The sequence below is a fragment of the Eucalyptus grandis genome, chromosome 6, assembly GCF_016545825.1.
Source record: "Eucalyptus grandis isolate ANBG69807.140 chromosome 6, ASM1654582v1, whole genome shotgun sequence".
Taxonomy (NCBI): Eukaryota; Viridiplantae; Streptophyta; class Magnoliopsida; order Myrtales; family Myrtaceae; genus Eucalyptus; species Eucalyptus grandis.
The window spans coordinates 15,095,482-15,115,221 of record NC_052617.1 but is presented as its reverse complement, the minus strand read 5'-3'; the positions used below and the strand labels follow the sequence as shown (position 1 = coordinate 15,115,221).

At 39.0% G+C, this 19,740-nt stretch overlaps 1 protein-coding gene and 1 pseudogene across 1 annotated transcript; one reads left to right on the top strand and one right to left on the bottom strand.

Annotated features, from left to right (window-relative positions):
• Positions 1-19,740, top strand: part of LOC104448556 — an 85,558-nt pseudogene that overhangs the window by 25,355 nt on the left and 40,463 nt on the right.
• LOC104448569 (disease resistance protein RPV1-like) lies at positions 4,120-8,888 on the bottom strand. Its single transcript, XM_010062427.3, has 5 exons — positions 7,822-8,888; positions 6,550-7,645; positions 6,175-6,450; positions 4,474-6,083; positions 4,120-4,280 (listed from the first exon to the last, which is right to left on the bottom strand). Exons 1-5 carry the CDS (start codon positions 8,313-8,315, stop codon positions 4,247-4,249), a joined length of 3,510 nt encoding a protein of 1,169 aa, XP_010060729.2. The 5' UTR covers positions 8,316-8,888; the 3' UTR covers positions 4,120-4,246.

The following is a 19,740-nucleotide window of genomic DNA, read 5'->3' as shown; positions in this document are numbered from 1 at the left end:
CCAAACAAATTTTTTAACTATAATAAAATCCCAAATATGTATACTTAAGACAAATTTACCTACCGTAAATTAGATTAATATTATGAAAAATTACAAACTGAAAAACGGGGAACTGGTGCATTTATCAACTATTGCTTGATATCCAACTCAATAATTTAACGGTAAATTAATGAGAAGTAAATTTCTCATACATGTAATTTGAGGTAAATTTGTCATGGATTTATTGATTTATTTCTATTTCCAGATTTGCTTCAATGCTGAGAGCGCACTATAAAAAGTCCCCGACCCGAAAAAAATCCCCGGAACGCCGCGCAGAAATGGCGGGAAAATTGGATCGGGATTGAGCCCTAGCAGGGGAAGGCGCAATCAGATTCTTCTTCAAGGCGCCGCGCGAAATCATCGCTCAGAAGGACAACCTCCCCGTATCGATCGGAGCTTCGGAGCAAAGATGATGCCAGGCAGGCCGAAACCCTGGGGATCGCCGACGAGATCGCGGCCCTCGTTTCCGATAAGCTGCAAGTGGCATCGTTCGACTTTCTTTCCCTCTTTCGATTTTCGATCTCTTAAATTTTTGCTTTTTCGTCGTCTTCGATCTCTCTCTCGTGTCGATACGTGAGTGTTTTGTTCCCCCTCCAATATCCCCCGATTTTTAGGAAGATTCATGACGCGCGTAGAAATTGACTTCTTGCCGTTGTAGATTCTAACACATATGGATCAATACTAGTTTCTTCCGATGCCTCCTGATTTTTTGGTTTTTGATTTCTTTAGTGAAGAGCCTGTGGCACAGCTTGCCTGAGTGTTGCAGAATTGGTAAGGCAAAATTTGCAGACTAGACAATTTAAGTTTATCATGTCATAGAGGACATGATCCTTTTATTTTATTTTTGTTATATGGCTTTGATTTAAACATGATTCATTTGCTTAAATTATCTTAGGGAGCTAAATCAGTGATTGTTATTGGGATCATATTTTCCACCTCTCCATGCCTGTGAAGCATGTCTAGATTTACTGCCTTGAGGTAAACTTATATGGCTTTCTCGATATCATGCACAAGTGCTTTCGAATGGGGTTTGTCCATGATACCACGCTCGGATGATGCCATTCAAGTTACACAGCATGTAGCGAACTTCTTGAAATATCATATAGCATACACAATTATGGTTACATGTACTATGCTTAAACTTTTCACTGAGTTTGAAGGGAAAAAACTTCTAATTCGAACTTGTTATCCTGTAGTGAGGCTGGGAAGTCGTTAAACCGGGCTTTTGCTCAAAAAGTGCGTGACAATCCGACATATAATCACAGTCCCACCCATTGTGGGAAAGCAGGGTAAGCCCTGATGCTATCTTTTCATTGCATTTCTTCATCAGTTTTGCTCATGATTTGTTAATCACTGACCGAAGTGATACATTTGAATGGCAATAGGATGGAATATGATGAGGTTTATATCTTTAGATGACTGTGAAGTCAACATTTTTCACGGCATCAAGTCTCTCACGCAGAAGACTGCATCGTACTGAATTGCTCAGGATCAGAAATTTGCTCTTTATGTAAATGAGATTATGGGGTATGTGGACATTACTTTAGCAGAAACTAATGGCAAACTTTGAACATTCTCCTTAGTTTATCTGAGCATGAACTGTGCTTGGTTTGTCGCCTGTAAACTAATTGATGACTCCGTGTCCCGATAAGTCAATTAACGGACGATCTAGGACGTCTATCCATTTGCTTATGCTTCAAAGCTTTAGTCATGTGTGGGCACTCGTAGTTCGTATGTGGTCAAGATGAATTCAGTAACTGGTTTTCTCGGCAATAGAGGGAAACGAGTCAAAAGAGCAACGATTCGATTAAGCAGGGAAGATGTTTAGCAGTTCAACGCTGCACTCAGGCCACCATTAACCTGAGGTTGGAGATCTTCAACACAGCATCAATATGGCTCGACATTTCCTGCCAATCTGTAGTATCTGGAGACCAATGACATGCCAATTTATGTCATCTGAGGAGACGAAAGGCAATCTATAGCTTAACAAAAAAATGCAGGACCTAACTGATGTGCACTTGTGTAGAACTGATATCCCGGAGTGGGGGATATCCAGTGCCCCATCGAGGACTCGTGGTCGTTCGAAGGTATGTCAACGCCCATGAAATGTCCGACATTGCGGTAACTAAACCACTCGGGTACACCACGTTCTGGAGCGAACCAGAGAAGCTAGGCTACAGTAAGTGGTGCTGTGGAAGAGTAAATAGTGTAACGAACCAAAAACAGGGACTGCTTTTGCTGCGAGCTAAGACCAAGATCTGGAGGAAGAGAAAGCGACCCTCTCTCCCTCTCCCTCTCCGTCTCCCTCATCTCATCTCATCTCGCAGCTATGGTCGCTCGCCAGCCATGATCTGCTGGCATCAATGGAGACGATCCATCATGGCCACAATCCGCTCGAGCTCGCAGCATCGATGGCCATGATCCGCTTGAGCTCGAGCTCGCAACATTTATGGCTGCTTACTGCCTGAGGTGGTGACATTGCCATGGCCACTATCTGCTCGAGCTTGAGCCATCCATGGCCATTCGAGCTTGAGGCACTTATAGCCATGACCCCACAGCATCCATTGCCGCTCACTGCTTGGATCCGAGGGACCGCAGAGAGTGTTGGTAGGGTGGACCAAGGCACAATTTTCGTGGACGAAAAAAATGGTTTTCATTCATTTGTTTATTTATTTTTATAAACGATATAAGAAATCAATTTTAGGAAACTGTGTTCTAAATCATTTATTTTTTACAAAATAAATAGAACTTAAAGGCATAAATGCACATGATACAAAAGCCCGCGGAATATTACTAGACAATTTTATGGATGATAGTTGCCAATAATTTCTTTGATCGATCGCAAAATGAATCAAATTGAATATTAATATTGGCCACGTTTAGTGCACGTGGCTCTTCAGAATCCTGTGAGAGTTAATAACAATGTCTTGTTTAAATTTTACATTATAAGGCTCCTATCTTTATTTTCCTCATTCTTTATTTATCATTTTTGCTTGATTTAATTTTTATTGCTTGAGCATCCATGCATAATATCATTTATATGTGTTGGGACTTGCAAAACATAATTGAAGAAATCGCATGCAAATTGTTTTCGTAAAAGAGATAAGGCACCGAAAGAACGCTAAATTTCATATAGAGTAACCAAGTTCCCAGACTTGTGAATCTCTTATTTGTAGTTGTAAGGGTGACTCACTTACCTTACACAGCTCATAACCGATCCATTATATGTTAGTGGCAGCTTTTAAGTAAATTAAACTAAGTAATTAAAAAGAAAATCAAGTTATAAATGATAAAGCTCTGGCGAACCAATGCTAATCGTAGGTGCCACCTCATGAGTACAACCACTCAAGCCACCTCCTTTAGAGATATCACCTTCAGAGTTTCGCGACAACTCTATTGCGAAAATAACTGAAGTTTAACGCAAGAAAAAGATATTACAAGAGAACTCAACAAAGAACAATAAAAACATAAGAGATTTATATGGTTTGGTTTGAATGTCAATACATATTTCATAAAAAGAGCTAACTGCCCATAAATCCATTACGAATCCAAAAAGTACAGAATTTGCCATTGTTTGATCACTCAAGTGTTTTCTAGCCTCCGATCTCAATCAAAACAAACCGTTAACTATTATCTCACATTTTTTCACAAAGAACTCATTCAGAAAATTCACATAGAGAAAATTCAGACATGCCTCTTATTGCGTAATAATCAAGTAGAATTTCATCTCATATTTATTTAATATTTTTATCAAAACATAAAATTCTATTACAGGAAACCTACTCAATTTAGAAAACCAATAAGACTTTAAAAATTATTCGGATGGGGTATCTTGACTCAAACTCAATACATTCTCATCAACGGCACTCATCTTCGAATTAATATCGATTTTCAAAAGAGCGGACATAAAAAAATGGTAGCTGCCAAGTTCAAGATGACAATTGCTCAATGACATTTAGTATGCTCTTGTAATAAGCTTGGAGCAAATCTGGAAAGAGATGATTCCATAGACAGATCAATCTCCCATGAAGAGCATGCAAAGGAAAAAAAGGGTAAACACAAAAGCTAAAGAAAGAGATGGAAGAACTCGCCATATTTATATTCTCCCACTCTTGAAATAAAAAATGCACAGGCGTGGCCTCACTGGTGTGCAAGGATTTAATAATCCGTAAGGTTTACAGAAAAAGCTCATAAGGGTGACGTTTCTTCAAGCCGACCACGTTTGACGTGCCTTCAAGCAGCTGCAAGAAAGATTTTGTTATGGCGAGAAAGCGAAACACAAAATCCAGCAAAAATATTTCTCCTGATTATTTTGGAGATGTTGGTGCCGGTGGTGATATTCTAGATTTTTAGGTTAGGATTAGCATGATTTTTCATAGTTTATTTAGACTTCGAAAGGTCTAACCCCAATTGATCAAATCTAGTAGTGATTACCTTCTTTTGAAATCATGAACCGACAGTTGTCCAAGTCTTGAACGATGCCAAATGACATATAGATACTCCATGAGTAAACGACCTCCATTTAACGGGTGGGACCGAACCTCAGAGACCCCACAGCTCATTACACCTTCATTCACTTCGTACAGATCCGGATCAATGGAATATCTTAAGGCACAATTTACCTCCCTTGGTGTTTGAAGCTCATGGTAGATTCTATCCCAATCCCTGGGTGATGAGCTACACCACCAAACTAAAAGATTATCAAAGTCTTTTATACAGTTCTCGTAAACCAGATGAACACCACACTCTTTAATCTTTAACCCATGGTTGGTGATTGTAAATGAAACGGCAATGTGGTTTGACATGGTATCCCAATTTGTATCACGTGGAAATTGGGTACCTGACACGTAACCTAGCCAAAGGCAACCTGAATTGACAAATCTGATGGGAAACTTAAATAAGGGACCTAGCTGATTTCCATCAGCATAGAACCCACAGAAAATGAAGTGGGCATTTTCCAGGTCCTGACAAGAGCTACAGTTGATTCGTTTAAAAGAGGCGCAGATGGCAAATCCTCTCCAGCTATTGTCATGCCAATTAGGGGACATGTCTATGCTCAACAACGGTCCAAATCCCTGGTAGCTAAACCAGTTAGGTATTTCACATTGCAGAAATGGAGACACCACATAAGTTTCCAAAAACAATTTGGTGGAACGGCAAATGATGTAACGAAGTAACGACAAGGAGTACTTCTGCTGCAAAGTTAAATCAAGATCTTGTGGAAGGAAACTAAAGCAGTTAAGGAAGCAAAACCCTGAGTCAGGTACTGTGCATATAATGAATGGGTTTGATATCCTTTCCAATCTGAGGCACTTCTCAGCCACCACAACCATTATGCTTTCTGGAAGTCTTGGTAACACTTCAAGATTTTTGCAATGATTTAATATGAGAAATTCTAGGCCAGAGATACGTTCGATACTTGCAGTTATGGTGGTAAAAAAGTTTTCAGCTAGGTCTAAAGACCTCAAAGAGGGTAAGCAATCAATATCACGGGGAATTTCTCCTTCTAGAAGACTACAGCCACTTAGATCCAACTCTGTCAAAGAGCACAGCCCTGAAAATGAAGGCAACCGCGGACGTCTAGAGTTGAGAGCTCTTCTTAGCGTACACGTCAGTGTCCTCCAAGAATTTTGTGGCCTCCTTTTACTAACCTGAAAGCGTAATTTTTTCAAATTTTGTAAGAAAGTCAAGTTAGACGGGAGGTGTGTTATGGCACTTTCACTAATATCAAGCTCCTCTAAGCACTCTAAGCCCCCAATGCTCTTAGGCAGTTCTTCAAGATTTGAACATCCACACAGAGTAAGAACTCTGAGAGATTTTAGATTACCTACACTATTTGGAAGTCCCGTGAGGTTCTCACAGTCACCCAAATCAAGTAGACCGAGTCTTTCTAGATTTCCAATTGAAGGATGAACCTGAGATAAAGCTTTGCAACCTTTGAGAATTAGCCTCTCTAAATTTGGGACATATATGAAGTTTGGAGTCTCCACGAATAATTTGGAACCATTGAGGTTGATAACTTTCAACTTCTCCAAGACTCGCATCTAGAAAAAATTGGTTGAACAATTTTATTAGCTTGCTAAACATAATAAAGCGTCTAATGAAGCATACCCATGCATGAGTACTAATTCTAACCTTTTCCCCTCTCCAGATGCTGCGAAGGAGGCTATCCCGCATATGGAGTTCGACAAGGTTCTTTGGAAGAAAACTTGGTGGAAATGATTTAAGGTTGCAGTTGTCCCATCTTAGCAGGCATAGTTCATTTGAAAGGTGCTTAAACCCAGAAGAGAGGTGGATGGCATGAATATCAAGCAATCTTAAGTTATTCATGTTTGTGAATGATTCTCCATTTAAGTGCACTATTCTATGGTCCCCATATTGCAAGACTATGGCTTTGACTTTTCCAGTTCCCTGATAAACAACTCATATAGTGTCAATACATGACTAGCAAGTTCTTTTTCCCCCTATATCAAATAAGCATGCTTGAAAATTAATTTTGCAGATACTCACCGAGTTTTTTGACAAAATATGGCATACATCCTCAAAAAGCCAGACTCGACTTCGTTCTCCTGGCTCTTCAGGAGACTCTAGACGAACAATTTCCCAAGCCATTTCTTGTAGCAAATCATGCATCCATAGTTTGTTGCCCACGATTTGGATAAGAGATTTATTAACAAGGACTTCAATTCCAATATTTGAATACAAGCCGCAATTGTCCAGAACTTCTGCAACGTAAGGTTTCTCCTTTCCCTTGAAAAAACAGGCAATATCTAGGAAAATCTCCTTCTCTTTCTGTTGTAGTCCATCATAACTTAACCTAAGCCGGTCAAAAATTTTCCCTTCCGGACATTCTTTGAGTCTGGCCAGTGCACTCTTCCATTGCATCAAGCTCCTACAAGCCAAAAAAGAACCTAAGACATCAAGGGCTAGAGGAAGGCCATTAGTGTATCCAATAACCTGCTTCACAAGCTGATTGAACTCTGCTGGAGGATGATTACTTCTAAAAGCTTTCAAACAAAATAGTTGGAGAGCCTCACCAAAGGATAGTTCCTCCACCTTATATATGGAATTTACTCCATATTGGAGAAGCAAATGTTCATCTCTGGTTGTTATAATGATCCTACTTCCATGTCCAAACCAATCAAAACCTCCTATTAATTTTTCCAACTGCTCCTTTTCATCCACATCATCAAGTATAACGAGAACTTTTTTATGTCGCATTCGTTCTTTTATCATGTTTGCTCCTCTATGATCATCCCTGATTCTTAGATTGTCATCTTGGAGAATATCGCCGAGAAACTGGTTTTGTAGATACACCAGACCATTCTTTTTTGAAATTTCTCTGACATTTGCAAGAAAACAACATCCATCATCAAATTGGCCGTGGATTTTGTCATAAACTGCTCGTGCAACAATTGTTTTGCCTATGCCACCCATCCCCCATATGCCAATACTGCATACATCACTCCCGTCCAAGCATAAAGATTCAACTACATTTGCAACGCGGGAATGCATTCCCACAAGATCGCCTACGACATAGGACAACCGAGGACCTAATTTATTTTCAAGTTCTCCCATGATTTGCTCAATAAACTTGGTCTCATATCTACAACGAAGAAATGCATATGATTAGTTCCCCAGCGAGCATTGAGAGCGTGTAGTTTTGGAGTGTGTTCTGATTCAAATGGACCAACATTATACAAAATATGATGGTCATGACATTCGTGGCATGCAAAACTTAAAGAAAACAAATCATTCCAATTTAGTGGAAGAGAAGCCTACCCATCTTTCAATTCTATTCCAGCGAGATTAGCTACTTTTCTTAGTGCATCTTTCCACCTCCTTATGTCTCTCTTATCGCCCGAATAAGCTTCCTCAGTTTTAGCAAAGCCTCTCCCAAAGTTTCCCCTCAGTTTCCGTATGTCAGATGGATTGACCCTATAGAAGATCGGTATGACTGATCCTTCATCGACATCCTTGCACTCCACAGCCTTAGCAACTTCTTCCAAGCACCAAGTAGAAGAAGCATAGTTTTCAGAAAAAATCAAATATACATACTTTGACTTCTCTATTGCCCCCAATATTTCTGGTTTAAGGCATTTTCCCCTCGGTAGATCTCGGTCATGATCATCTTTAAAGGCCACGATTCCTCTTCGCCGCAGATGATATTTCATATGGTCAACAAAGTTTTTGCGAGTATCCTCACCTTTGAAACTCAAGAAGACATCATACTTGAATTGACTCTGTTGGTTTTCTAACCTTGGGAAAGATGCCATATCTTCTTGGACAAATTTTGTAAAGACAAAAGAAATGTATGCAGCTTGTCCTTATAGGAGTCCTCAAAAATAAATTCGGGAGTGTTGGCAATTCAACAAAGATGAGGAGATTTTACAGGGTTATATAGAGGCACTGCGTCCGATCTCATACTTCCATTCTAGGGCAGAAGGAGGTTAATGAGTACAAGTAAATGCCCTTTGCCTATACATCACCCAAAACTATATATAGAAAAAGAGAGCAAGGAGAGAGTTTCAGACATCCCCCTAGAAGAAGAATGTGAGATTTACCGAAGTTAGAGGCTTAATCTCGACTAATTTCCTCTTTGGGAACCTCAAGATGTTTTGTTATGACATGAACCATCAATTTGCAAAGATGTATGAACACAGAAAAAGAGGAGAACAAATTGACAAAACAATAGTGAAAGTGAAAGAAATTCTAAGAAGTGGAACTTCTTAGGCAATTGGATTGGGTCAGGGCACTTCTAAGGGCAGAAAAAGGTCGAATCGGCACAAAATCAACGCACCTTTAACGTTACGAAAATTTCTGGAAGAAGATAACCAAAGGAAATGGCAGTTTTTACACATCTGGAGCAAAGAAACGGTGAAATACATATAACAATTGACAAACAAGGAACGGCTAAATTCAGAATCAAGCAGAGGATAGAGAAAACCTTGAGAATCGAAGAAGCTTGAGTCCGAGCGAAGAGATGAATGCAGAAGCCGGTCGAATGTGTCAAGGCTCGAATTGAGAAACCACGATCAGCGGAAGCTGTTCTTATGAAGGATTGCTCAAGTGAAACTCCACAGAAAGATGACTATTTTCTGTGTTGGCGATCATTAAATTTGTAATGCTTCTTCATACTCTTTCCCCGCCATGTGGAGCTAAGTGTAATTTCCTTTATTCTACACAATGTTTTCTTCTAAAAGTCGCGATCGTATGTAATCGAGATTGTTGGTGAGCGGCTAAAAGTAGTCCATATGTCAATTTAATTAATGTTGATGATTATCAATAAAAGCCGGGAACTTCAATGGCGTTGGGAAGTCGCAATAATAGATGTTGTTAGATTCTACCAACCGCGAATGGCAATACTTTTCCAACCTTAGCAAGATATTAAAGAAAAAAAAAGTCGGTATGTGAGTAAAATTAATTGGTATCTTACTATGTCAAATGTTGATACAATAATCAAATCAAGGCTGGCAATTGCTTTGAAAATTAGTAACCGTCACGGCATTGATAAGTTATGAAAACAAACGTCGGTAGACTATTAAAATCAGTTGGCAATTTTGACCGGGGAGCAAAGCTACTTGGGGGGTGTGAGGGGTGCTTGTGGGGAGGGATTCGTCGTGATTATAGGCCTTAAATGATCCTAAATGGAACTACGATATGTGTATTAGGATGCCTATAAGGGAACACTTTTCTTCCATGAACTCAAGTGATCAATTTTAACTGATGGCATGGCAATGCAGCTTCTCGATGGGTAAACCCCCATGTCAACTCATCATTTACTTCCAGGGCGGAGTCACCTGTCAAAGCGTTTGGTTCATAGTACTCGCAGGTGAGATGATAGCAGTTCACGGTCTTGGACGCTTCTTCGCCTTTCCTCTCCTCTTTAGCTGAAGCCTTAGAAGGATGTCCATCTCGAAGCCGAGTCTATAGCGGTAGCTCCAGCTGTTCGGAACCTAACCTGCTTTGGTCCCCTCCATTCCAGGTCTGTTCCGTGAAGGAATGACAGCTCGGGGATCGCTCCGAGTCAACTCCCAAGCAGCATTCTTCGTCTATGTTAAGGCTATTATTTCAAGAAGATATATATATGTATGTATGTATAGACTGTTGGAGAGAACCGGGGACAACAATTCACCATGAACTAAACCCAATCCATGATCAATTTCTTTCCGGAAACTAAACCGACCGAAATCAACTTAACCCCATCAACAACCAGTCATATACATCCTCAAAATAAGTAAATATAATGCCAAATTGATAAGAGAATAAAGCCAACAACAATACCAATGATTTATCATGGAAACCTAATGCGAGAAAAGCATGGATCGTCCAAAAACTTCCACTAATCATTAAGAATAATAGAATACACATGAGAGGCTGAACATAAGCATTACAATCATATTTTTCTCACAACAAAAGTATATCAAAAAATTCGAAAAAAAAAAAAACTCTAACCGCAATCGGAGAATTTAGAGGTGGTTCTCGACGAACAAAACTGATCAACTTGTAATTCTCGATCTCACGAGCAACGTACACAAATTTGAACCGATTTCATCAATGTTTAACCTTGAAATGGGGGTCGCAAAGATTCAGCCTCTTTCTCTTTTCTTCTACGCGTGCTCTCGGTGAGATCACCGTCTCACGCCTTCTCTCTATTTTCCCTGTCTTCTTGGGCTCGCTCTTCTCTCTCCACTTTCTAGGGCACACGCGCACGAAGCAACAACCCCTTTTCTTCTTCTTTTTTTTTTTTTAAATGTTTCTTTTGTTTTAATGTTAGCTGGGCCCCACATGAAGTGGACCCAGCCAACAGTTGACATCACTCGGCCGTCGGTAGAGACTTGCTTCATCGATGACGACGCCTTTAGGAGCGTTGAATTGACACGGTCTCTGTCTCTCTCCATTAAGAAAGTTGCCTCAACCACCATGTTCGACAACCACGTCAAAGATTATAAAATAAGGATAGGCTTGAATTGAATTAGGGGCGGTCGATGTTTTTGAACTTCGCGTGAGTTACGTGGGGGGGTTGTCCGAATTGCAAAAAATAATGATTTTCATTTCTTTATTCCTTTTGCCGTAGATGGACTTCGCTTTGATTAGCCGGACCACACCTCTCGTGACGACTAATCTCGTGCTTTGCGGGTGATGCCTAATCAAAAGGGGGCATCTTACTCTCTCTTGTTTTTCTTGTTTGGCCTCAGGGTATTGATAGGAATGCCACGGCATTACTAATTGCAATTATGGTCATTTATTGGAACCGTAGGTTTTGCACAGCCAAATCACATGACTTTAGAAAAATCAAAACCTATGTTTTCATCATAATTTTCCAAACCAATCCAAACCTCCTGCTAATTTTTCCAGCTGCGCCTTTTCATCCATGTCATCAAGTATAACGATAACTTTTTTATGTTGTAGTTGTTCTTTTATCACGTGTCCTCTCTGATCATCCCCGATTCTTAAATTGTGGTCTTGGAGAATATTACCAAGAAATTGGTTTTGTAGATATACCAGACCCTTCTTTTTTGAAAATTCTTTGACATTGGCAAGAAAACAACATTCATCATCAAATTGGCCACATATTTTGTCATAAACGGCTCATGCAACAGTTGTTTTGCCTATGCCACCCATTCTCCACATGTCAATACTATGTACATCACTCTTGTCCATGCATAAACATTCAACTACATTTGCAATACGGGAATGCATTCCCATGAGATCGGATAGTTGAGGACCCAATTTATTTTCAACTTCTCCAATGATTTGCTGAATAAACTTGGTCTCATATCTACAATGAAGAATGCATATGATTAGATCCCCAGCAAGCATTGAGGTTGTTTAGTTCTTGATTGTATTTTGGTTCGGGTCAACAAGCATTGAGGTTGTTTAGTTCTTGATTGTATTTTGGTTTGGATGAACTAACGTAATACAGAGTATGACAATCATGACATTAGTAGCATGCAAATATTAAGAAAAACAAATCATTCCAAGTTAGCGGAAGAGAGGCCCACCCATCTTTCAATTCTATTCCGGCGAGACCAACTACTTAACTCACTGCATTTTTCCACCTCTTTATATCTCTCTCGTCGCCAGAATAAGCTTCCTCAGTTTTAGTAAAGCCTATCCTGAAGTTTCCCCTCAGTTTCCGTATGTCAAATGCATTGACCTCGTAGAAGATCGGTATCACTAATTCTTCATTGATATCCTTGCACTCCACAACCTTAGCAACTTCTTCGAAGCACCACGTAGAAGAAGCGTAGTTTTTAGAGAATATCACAAGTGCAAGTCTTGACTCTGTTTGTTTTCTGGCCTTGGGAAAGATGCCACATCTTCTTGGACAAATTTTGCGAAAGCAGGAGAAATGAATGCACCTTGTCCTTATAAGTCATTAGAAATAAACCGGGGTTGTGTTGATGATTCAACAAAGATGAGGAGATTTTACGGGGTTATATAGAGGCATTGCGTCCGATCTTGTACTTCTATTCCGAGGCCAAAGGAGATGAATGAGTACAAGTAAATGCACTTTAATGTTATGAAAACTCCAGGAAGAAGATAACCTAAGGAAATGGCAGTTTTAGGGTACATATGATCATATTTGTGTTTTCGGAAATAATTTTTAAAAATTAATTTTTTCTATTTATGTTCCTTGGACAAATTTCTAAGTAAAAGAATGCGTTTAATAATTGTATAAAATTTCTATTTATGAAATAGAAAAGCGTTTGATATGACCCTCAAATATTTTTGTGACCTAGAATTGACCTCATCCAGACAAGGTGAGGCTAAGCCTCACCTAGCCACCGGCAAGACTTGACCTCATACCCGGTCACCACAAGGTTGGCATCGCCTAGTCAAGCAAGGCTTGACCTTGCCAGACCTAGGCAAGGTCACCTTCCCTAGCCACCGCAAGGCTTGGGGATGAAAGGGCTAGTAAGAACACCTAGAGGGGGGTGAATAGGTGTTAAAAGAAATTTTTGCAAGACTTAATGAAAATAAATTGTCTTTAGAAGATAATAGACTGAAGATGTAATCAACTATAAATAATTATATAAAGCTATGAATTAAAGTAAGAAGTTCGGGGAAAGAGAATAGAAACACAAAGTTTATAGTGATTCGACTTAAATCAAACATACGTCTACTCTCCCACACTAACAGCCTATTGGCTAGATTTCACTATGAATCAAAAGAGTTTTCACAGTCTCATGTCCTTGACTTCATAGTATAAAACTCTACTACACTATTCCAAAGTCTCACAAGTGTTTGCTCTCTTTTTGAGTACAAATTAAGCTTGACAATTAAAATTGCAAAGAACTAGGAAGTTTCAAATTTTAAAAAATTTCTTTCTCGCACTTCTACAAACAACTTGAGGATCAGCCTTAAATACTCCTTCATGCCTTTACAACCGTTGGCACTTTCCAAAGAATTTCTTCCAATCTACCCGTTGGACAGAATTAATCAAGGAGATCTTGAGTCGTTTTAGGAATGTGATGAGAGCCCATCAAACCTACTCACCCATACAATCAGGATCTAGGTTTCCATAAGTAAAACCTTCCAAGTATACTTCGCCTTTCAAAAGATTTGATTATCCGAATTGATTCCAATAAGAATAATTGATCATAAGGTGCTATATCTAGCCATAAGATCTTCTATAAATCATACAAACTGAATCCTTGAAGATAAACCCGCATCTAGATAAGTCTTCACTCTTTGGTCTGGAGCCTATCAGTGAGATCAGACTTTGAGATAAAAGTCTGGCGGTATTCAGACTTTGGCAATAGAGTCTGGAGTTCTTCAGACTATAACACTTAAGTCAGCAAGTCTTCAGATTAGACTTTAAGAAAGGTTTTGTCAGTTTCAAAACAATAAATGAGTTTTCTCTAACAATCTTCCAATTTTTTATGGTGACAAAACTTTCCTGCATATTTGAAAATTTTGACCTGTAAAAAACACTTAAGCAAAATGTGATATCTTATAAAATAAGTTGATTAGAACCTGGATAGCATCGATTCTGCAACCAAGTACAACATGTTAATCTCATAAGATAAATAACTATCCAATCACAAACAATATCACAAACTTAGTTACTACAAGTGTCAAAAGATTCAAAATTAAATTTAGGGTCAAACAGCAGTCAAAAGCCCAAAGTATACCGGTCTAAAGTACTAAGCAAAAAGTCATCAAAATCAAACCAAGCAAAAAGCAAAAAGTATCAAAAGATAAGTCAAATCTGCACAAACTCCCCATTTTTGTCAACAGCAAAAAGTGGAGAAAAACTTTAAAAAGAGTTGGGTAAAATCATGGTTGTTTGGGGATGCGAACGATTTGGAAATCCCCCATAGACTTGACAGTCTCCTCCAGCTTCCTTAGATCCTCCTTCAGTTGCTCAATATTCTCACCATTTGCAGTAGCTTGAACTTGAAGCTTAAGGACTTGTACCTAATCGTGCAGTGAGATTGAAGTGGCTTGATATGCTGACTGAAGGTTTTGGAATTCACACTCCATCCCATAAAGCTGAGCTTTTATCTCCACAAGAAACTTGAGCAATCTCTTAAAGTCTGCTGTATTGTATGTTTGAGTATTAGCTTCAGCACTTGTAGTTTGAGGAGTGTTAACTGATGATGGAACCTTAGCTAGAACATCCAGACTTGGAGATGATGCCTCAATACCAGCTTTAGGAAATTGAGAAGCATATACATCCTCTGGATTTGCTGGAGATCTACTAACATCACTAGTAAAAGCAGGTGAACAAGTACCTCTTTTATCAGCAGCTCCCATGTTTCTGTGTCTTCAGGTGGAGAAAAGTATTCTTCTTCCTGTTCTTGCTCTTCTTCAGCACCAAGGTGATGTTTGTCTCTTCATTCTCTGCAGTTCCACTTCTTGACTTCTCCAAGTTGTCAGCAAATGTGGGCTCAAGAGAATCATCTTGACCATATTCTTCTTCTTGTTCTCTTCCTCTCTCTTCTTCCTCTGTTCTTCCTTCCTCTTCCTCTGTTCTCATCTCTTCTCTTTCTTCACCTCTCTTCTCTGTCTTTTATCTTTCTCTGTGCTCTCGATCCTCTGGCTCTTGAAAGCTAACAAAACTCTGTAAATTCCTTAAGGCAAAGGCAAATAGAGTGATATCATCCCCATCTTTTTCATCCTGCAAGATGAGTGCTCTCCTCTTCTTGATTGGTGCACTCATGGGCTCTTTGCCTTTTCTTTTTCCTACTGCAGTTTCTTGTCTTGCCTTGACAGGGGACTTCTCCTTAATGCTCTCCAGAACCTTGTTCAGCTCTTTCAAACGCATCTTGGAAACCATCTTCAGTCCAATTACCATTAGAGCAATGGTTTGAACACACGGAATATTATGAGGCTAAATGTTGAAATGTCTAAATAATCGAGTAACAAGAGCAAAGTAAGGTAGTTTCCCCTTGTCCTTCACAACTGTCCTATACACGTGCATTAGGATAGTGTGAGGCAGTGAGAACTTGAATCTAATGTTGATTGCATACATCAACTTCGCTTCAGAGTGAGAGATATCAGTTTTTGAAGTGGATTTTGGTCTGAGACAATTGATTACAATCTTGTGAAACAAAATATGGAGGCAGTCATCCTAGAGTAAGAAATCCCGCCTTCAGCAATCCTGTCCTGAACAAGTTCCAAAGTAGCATGAGCAACAGACACACTAATTGGTTGGAAACTTCCTCTTTCCACCCCAATCACATCAGCCAAAGTGTCCACATCGACTGCAAATTCTTTGTCCATAACAGTAAAAGAAAATCTATTTGTATCTTAAAATGATAGATTTGAATATAAATAAGCCGTAAATTCTAGGTAGGCAACAATCGTCTCATAGCAAAAATGTTCGAGTTGAAGGAGTGTAAACTTCTCCCTCAGTTTCACTTTCAGCGAATCAAGAAAATCGAAGTCCACACTTCTAAGGTTCATCACCCCTCGCTTCAATAGTTTTGAATAAGTTCTCTTGTGCTCCTTAGAACGAAATAAGTCCGTCCTTTCACCACGAACATTTGCAGTGACGCCCATCCTAGGCTGAAAATTTGTGAACATCCTTTCATCGTCATCTTTCCCTTCAGGCTGATTAAAGGATCCAAACCGTGGATCACTTGGAAAATTTGCAAAAGTCCTTGTTGCCAAACCAACAAGCACAATGCCCATACTTTCCATTGTCCTCAAAAAATGAGTTCATTTTTGTACCCTTTCTCACTCAAAAACTCGACTATGAAAATCATTGCAGTACCACCCTCCTTTAACTTAGAGTAGAGTTTAAAGAGAAATTCGCGCTTAAGAGTCTTTATAGGTTCAGTGTCTACAACGATCTCTTCTTCAGCATGTTGCTGTGGAGGATCTTGAGTCCTAGGTTGAGAAGAGTGACACGGTTGAGAATGTTGTTGTTGACTTTGTTGTTGCTGTGGAGAGTCTTCTTCCTCGGTTAGATCAAAGTGCATAGAACTCCTACGCATATGCTATGGTTCCTTGCTCGCGATTTGAGAAGACTTTCTTTAGGAAGACATTGTCACTTTCTTTGGGAGATTTCTCAAACTCGATCGTGAAAAAGGTTAAATCTTTTTGTATTAAACTAGAGAGAAAGTGTAAGAAAATGGAGTTCTGTATTATAGGGTTTGTGAGTGAAAATGGAAAAGAAGAAAATCGATAGTATATAAAGCAGATGAAACGGGGTATACAAATCGTCATAAAGGAAAAAGTAAAAACTGCCTTTTTGAAAATGAAAAACTGTCATAAATTCAAAACTAAAAAGATAATTACTAAAAATAAGTAAGAAAAAGAATAATAAGACAACTAGAGATTTACATGGTCCGGTCTTAATGTCAGTACATACTATGAATCCGAAAAGTATAGAATTTACCATCGTTTGACCGCTCATGTGTTTTCCAGCCCTCAATCTCAATCAAAACAAACCGTTAATTGTTATCTCACATTTTTCACAAAGAACTCATTCAGAAAATTCACAGAGAGAAAATTCAAACATACCTTTATTGTATAATAATCTAGTAGAATTTCATAAAACCCACTACGGGAAACCTACTCAATTTAGAAAACCAACGAAAGTTAAAAAAATTATTTGGATGGGGCATCTCGGCTCAAACTTTAAGACATTCTCAACAATGGTACTCATCTTCGAATTAACATCAATTTTCAAAAGAGAGGACATAAACAAATGGTAGCTTCTTGGTTCAAGATGACGGTTGCTTAGTGACATCTAGTATGCTCCTGTAATTGGCTTGGACATCTGGAAATAGATGATTTTATAGATAGATCAATCTCCCATGATGAATATGCAAGATGAAAAAAGGTAAGTACAAAAGCTAAAGAAAGAGATGGAAGAACTCACCATATTTAAATTCTCCTACCCTTGGAAAAAAAAACACACAGGTTGGCCTCACATGATAAAAGAAAAATTAATGGGGTGCAAGGATTTAATTATCCGTAAGGTTTATAGAAAAAGCCCATTAGGGTTCTTGGCCTCCTTGGGTGCCACAAGGGGGAGACATATAGCAGACGCAAACTCGAAATGGAGTTGGCAGCTAGGAAAGAGAACGTGGGAGTTCATTCCATTGACTCAATTACATGGAGAGGGTTTCAGTTTTAGTCACGCTTAAAACTCTAATTTTAGATTAGCAATACATTACAATTTGTATTTGGAACTGTAATTTCATATGAAAAAAAGAATTTGCAAAAAAAGAAGAAGAAACGCCTACCTGAAAATAGACAAAGTAAAATATAGTTAGTGGTAAAATTTCAAATTATGGATTGGTCCAAAAAGTTAAAAAAGTGAAATTAGTATTTAATCGAAATCTATGTCCTAGTATTAAAGTATGGCATAAGTTTTTCAAAAACAAAGAATCCACTTACAGTACACGCAGAACTTTCGTCATGAAAATTATGGAGAAAGCGAAATGTTTGGCGTCCATCGTGATATTACGGAATGCTGACCATGTTTGACTGTTCTTTGTGATCCTGTAAGAAAGATTTTGTTATGGTGAGAAAGCGAAATGCAAAAGTCAGCAAAAATTATTCCCCTGATTATTTTGGAGATGTTGGTGCCGTTGGTGATATTCTAGAATTTTAGTCTAAAATTAACATGAGTTTTCATATTTGGATTTCGAAAGGTCTAACCCAAGCCCCGCCAATTGATCAAATCTAGAAGTGATTACCTTCTTCTGAAATCATAAATCAATAATAGATTCCACACGAACAAATCATATTCATCGTACATGCGCGCAGAAACCTCAAAGACCCCACAGCTTCTTACACCTTCATTCACTTTGTACAGGTTCCGACCAATGAAAGTTCTAGATAGAGGTTTGACCTCCCTTGGTGGTCAAAGCTCATGGTAGACTTTATCCCAATCCCTGGGCGATGAGCTACACCACCTAACTAAAATATCATCAAAATCTCTTCGACGCTACTCGTAAACCAGATGAACACCACACTTTCCCACCTTTAATCCAGGGTTGGTGATAAAAAATGAAACGACAGTGTGGTTTGACATTGTCTCCTAATTTGTATCATGTGGAAATTGAGTACCCGACACATAACCTAGCCAAAGGCAACCTGAATTAACAAATCTGATGAGAAACTTAAATAAGGGACCTAGCTGATTTCCATCAGCATAGAACCCACAGAAAATGAAGTGGTCATTTCCGGGTCTTGACAGGAGCTACAGTTGATTTGTTGAAAAGATGCGCAAATGGCAAATCCTGTCCAGCTATTGTCATGCCAATTAGGGGGCATGTGTATACTCAACAAAGGTCCAACCGCCTGATAGCTAAGCCACTTAGGTATTTCACATTGCCAACATGGAGACACAACATAAGTTTCTGAAATTATTATCATGGAACAGCAAATGATGTACTGAAGCAACGACAATGAGTACTTTTGCTGCAACGTTAAATGAAGATTTTGCAGAAGGAAACTAATGCAGTTAAAGAAGCAAAACCCTGAATCAGGTACTATACATATAATGAATGGGTTTGATATCCTTTACATTATGAGGCACTTATTAGCTTCCACAAGGATTATGCTTTCCAAAAGTCTTGGCAACACTTCAACATTTTTGCAATTATCTAGTACTAGATATTTAAGACCAGAGATATGTTCAATGCTTGATGGTAGGGTGGTAAAACTGTTTTCGGCTAGTTCTAAAGACCTCAAGGAGGGTAAGCAGTCAATATCACTGGGAATTTCTCCTTCCAAAAGATTACAGCCACTCAGATCCAACTCTGTCAAAGAGGATAGCCCTAAAAATGAAGGCAACCGCGGACGCCTAGAGTTCAGAGCTCTTCTCAACGTACACATTAGTATCCTCCAAGAAATTTGTGGCCTCCTTTTACTAACATGAAAGTGTAACTTTTGCAGATTTTGTAAGAACGTCAAGCTAGATGGGAGGTGTGTTATGGCACTTTCACTAATATCAAGCTCCTCTAAGCACTCTAAGCCCCCAACGCTCTTAGGCAATTCTTCAAGATTTGAACATCTAGACAAATTAAGAACTCTAAGAGCTTTTAGATTACCTACATTATCTGGAAATTCCGTGAGGTTTTCACAGTCACCCAAGTCAAGTAGAGTGAGTCTTTCTAGATTTCCAATTGAAGGATGAACCCGAGATAATGTTTTGCAACTCTTGAGAATTAGCCTCTCTAGATTTGGGATATATATGAAGTTTGGAGTCTCCACAAATGATTTGGAACC

Excerpts from the sequence above, each read along its gene's own strand:
- LOC104448569 (XM_010062427.3), bottom strand. The coding sequence starts at position 8,315 with ATGGCATCTTTCCCAAGGTTAGAAAACCAACAGAGTCAATTCAAGTAT. Across the intron at positions 6,084-6,174 it reads GCATCTGGAGAGGGGAAAAG|ATGCGAGTCTTGGAGAAGTT; the intron begins GTTAGAATTAGT and ends AATTTTTTCTAG. Across the intron at positions 4,281-4,473 it reads GTTCATGATTTCAAAAGAAG|CTGCTTGAAGGCACGTCAAA; the intron begins GTAATCACTACT and ends TCTTTCTTGCAG.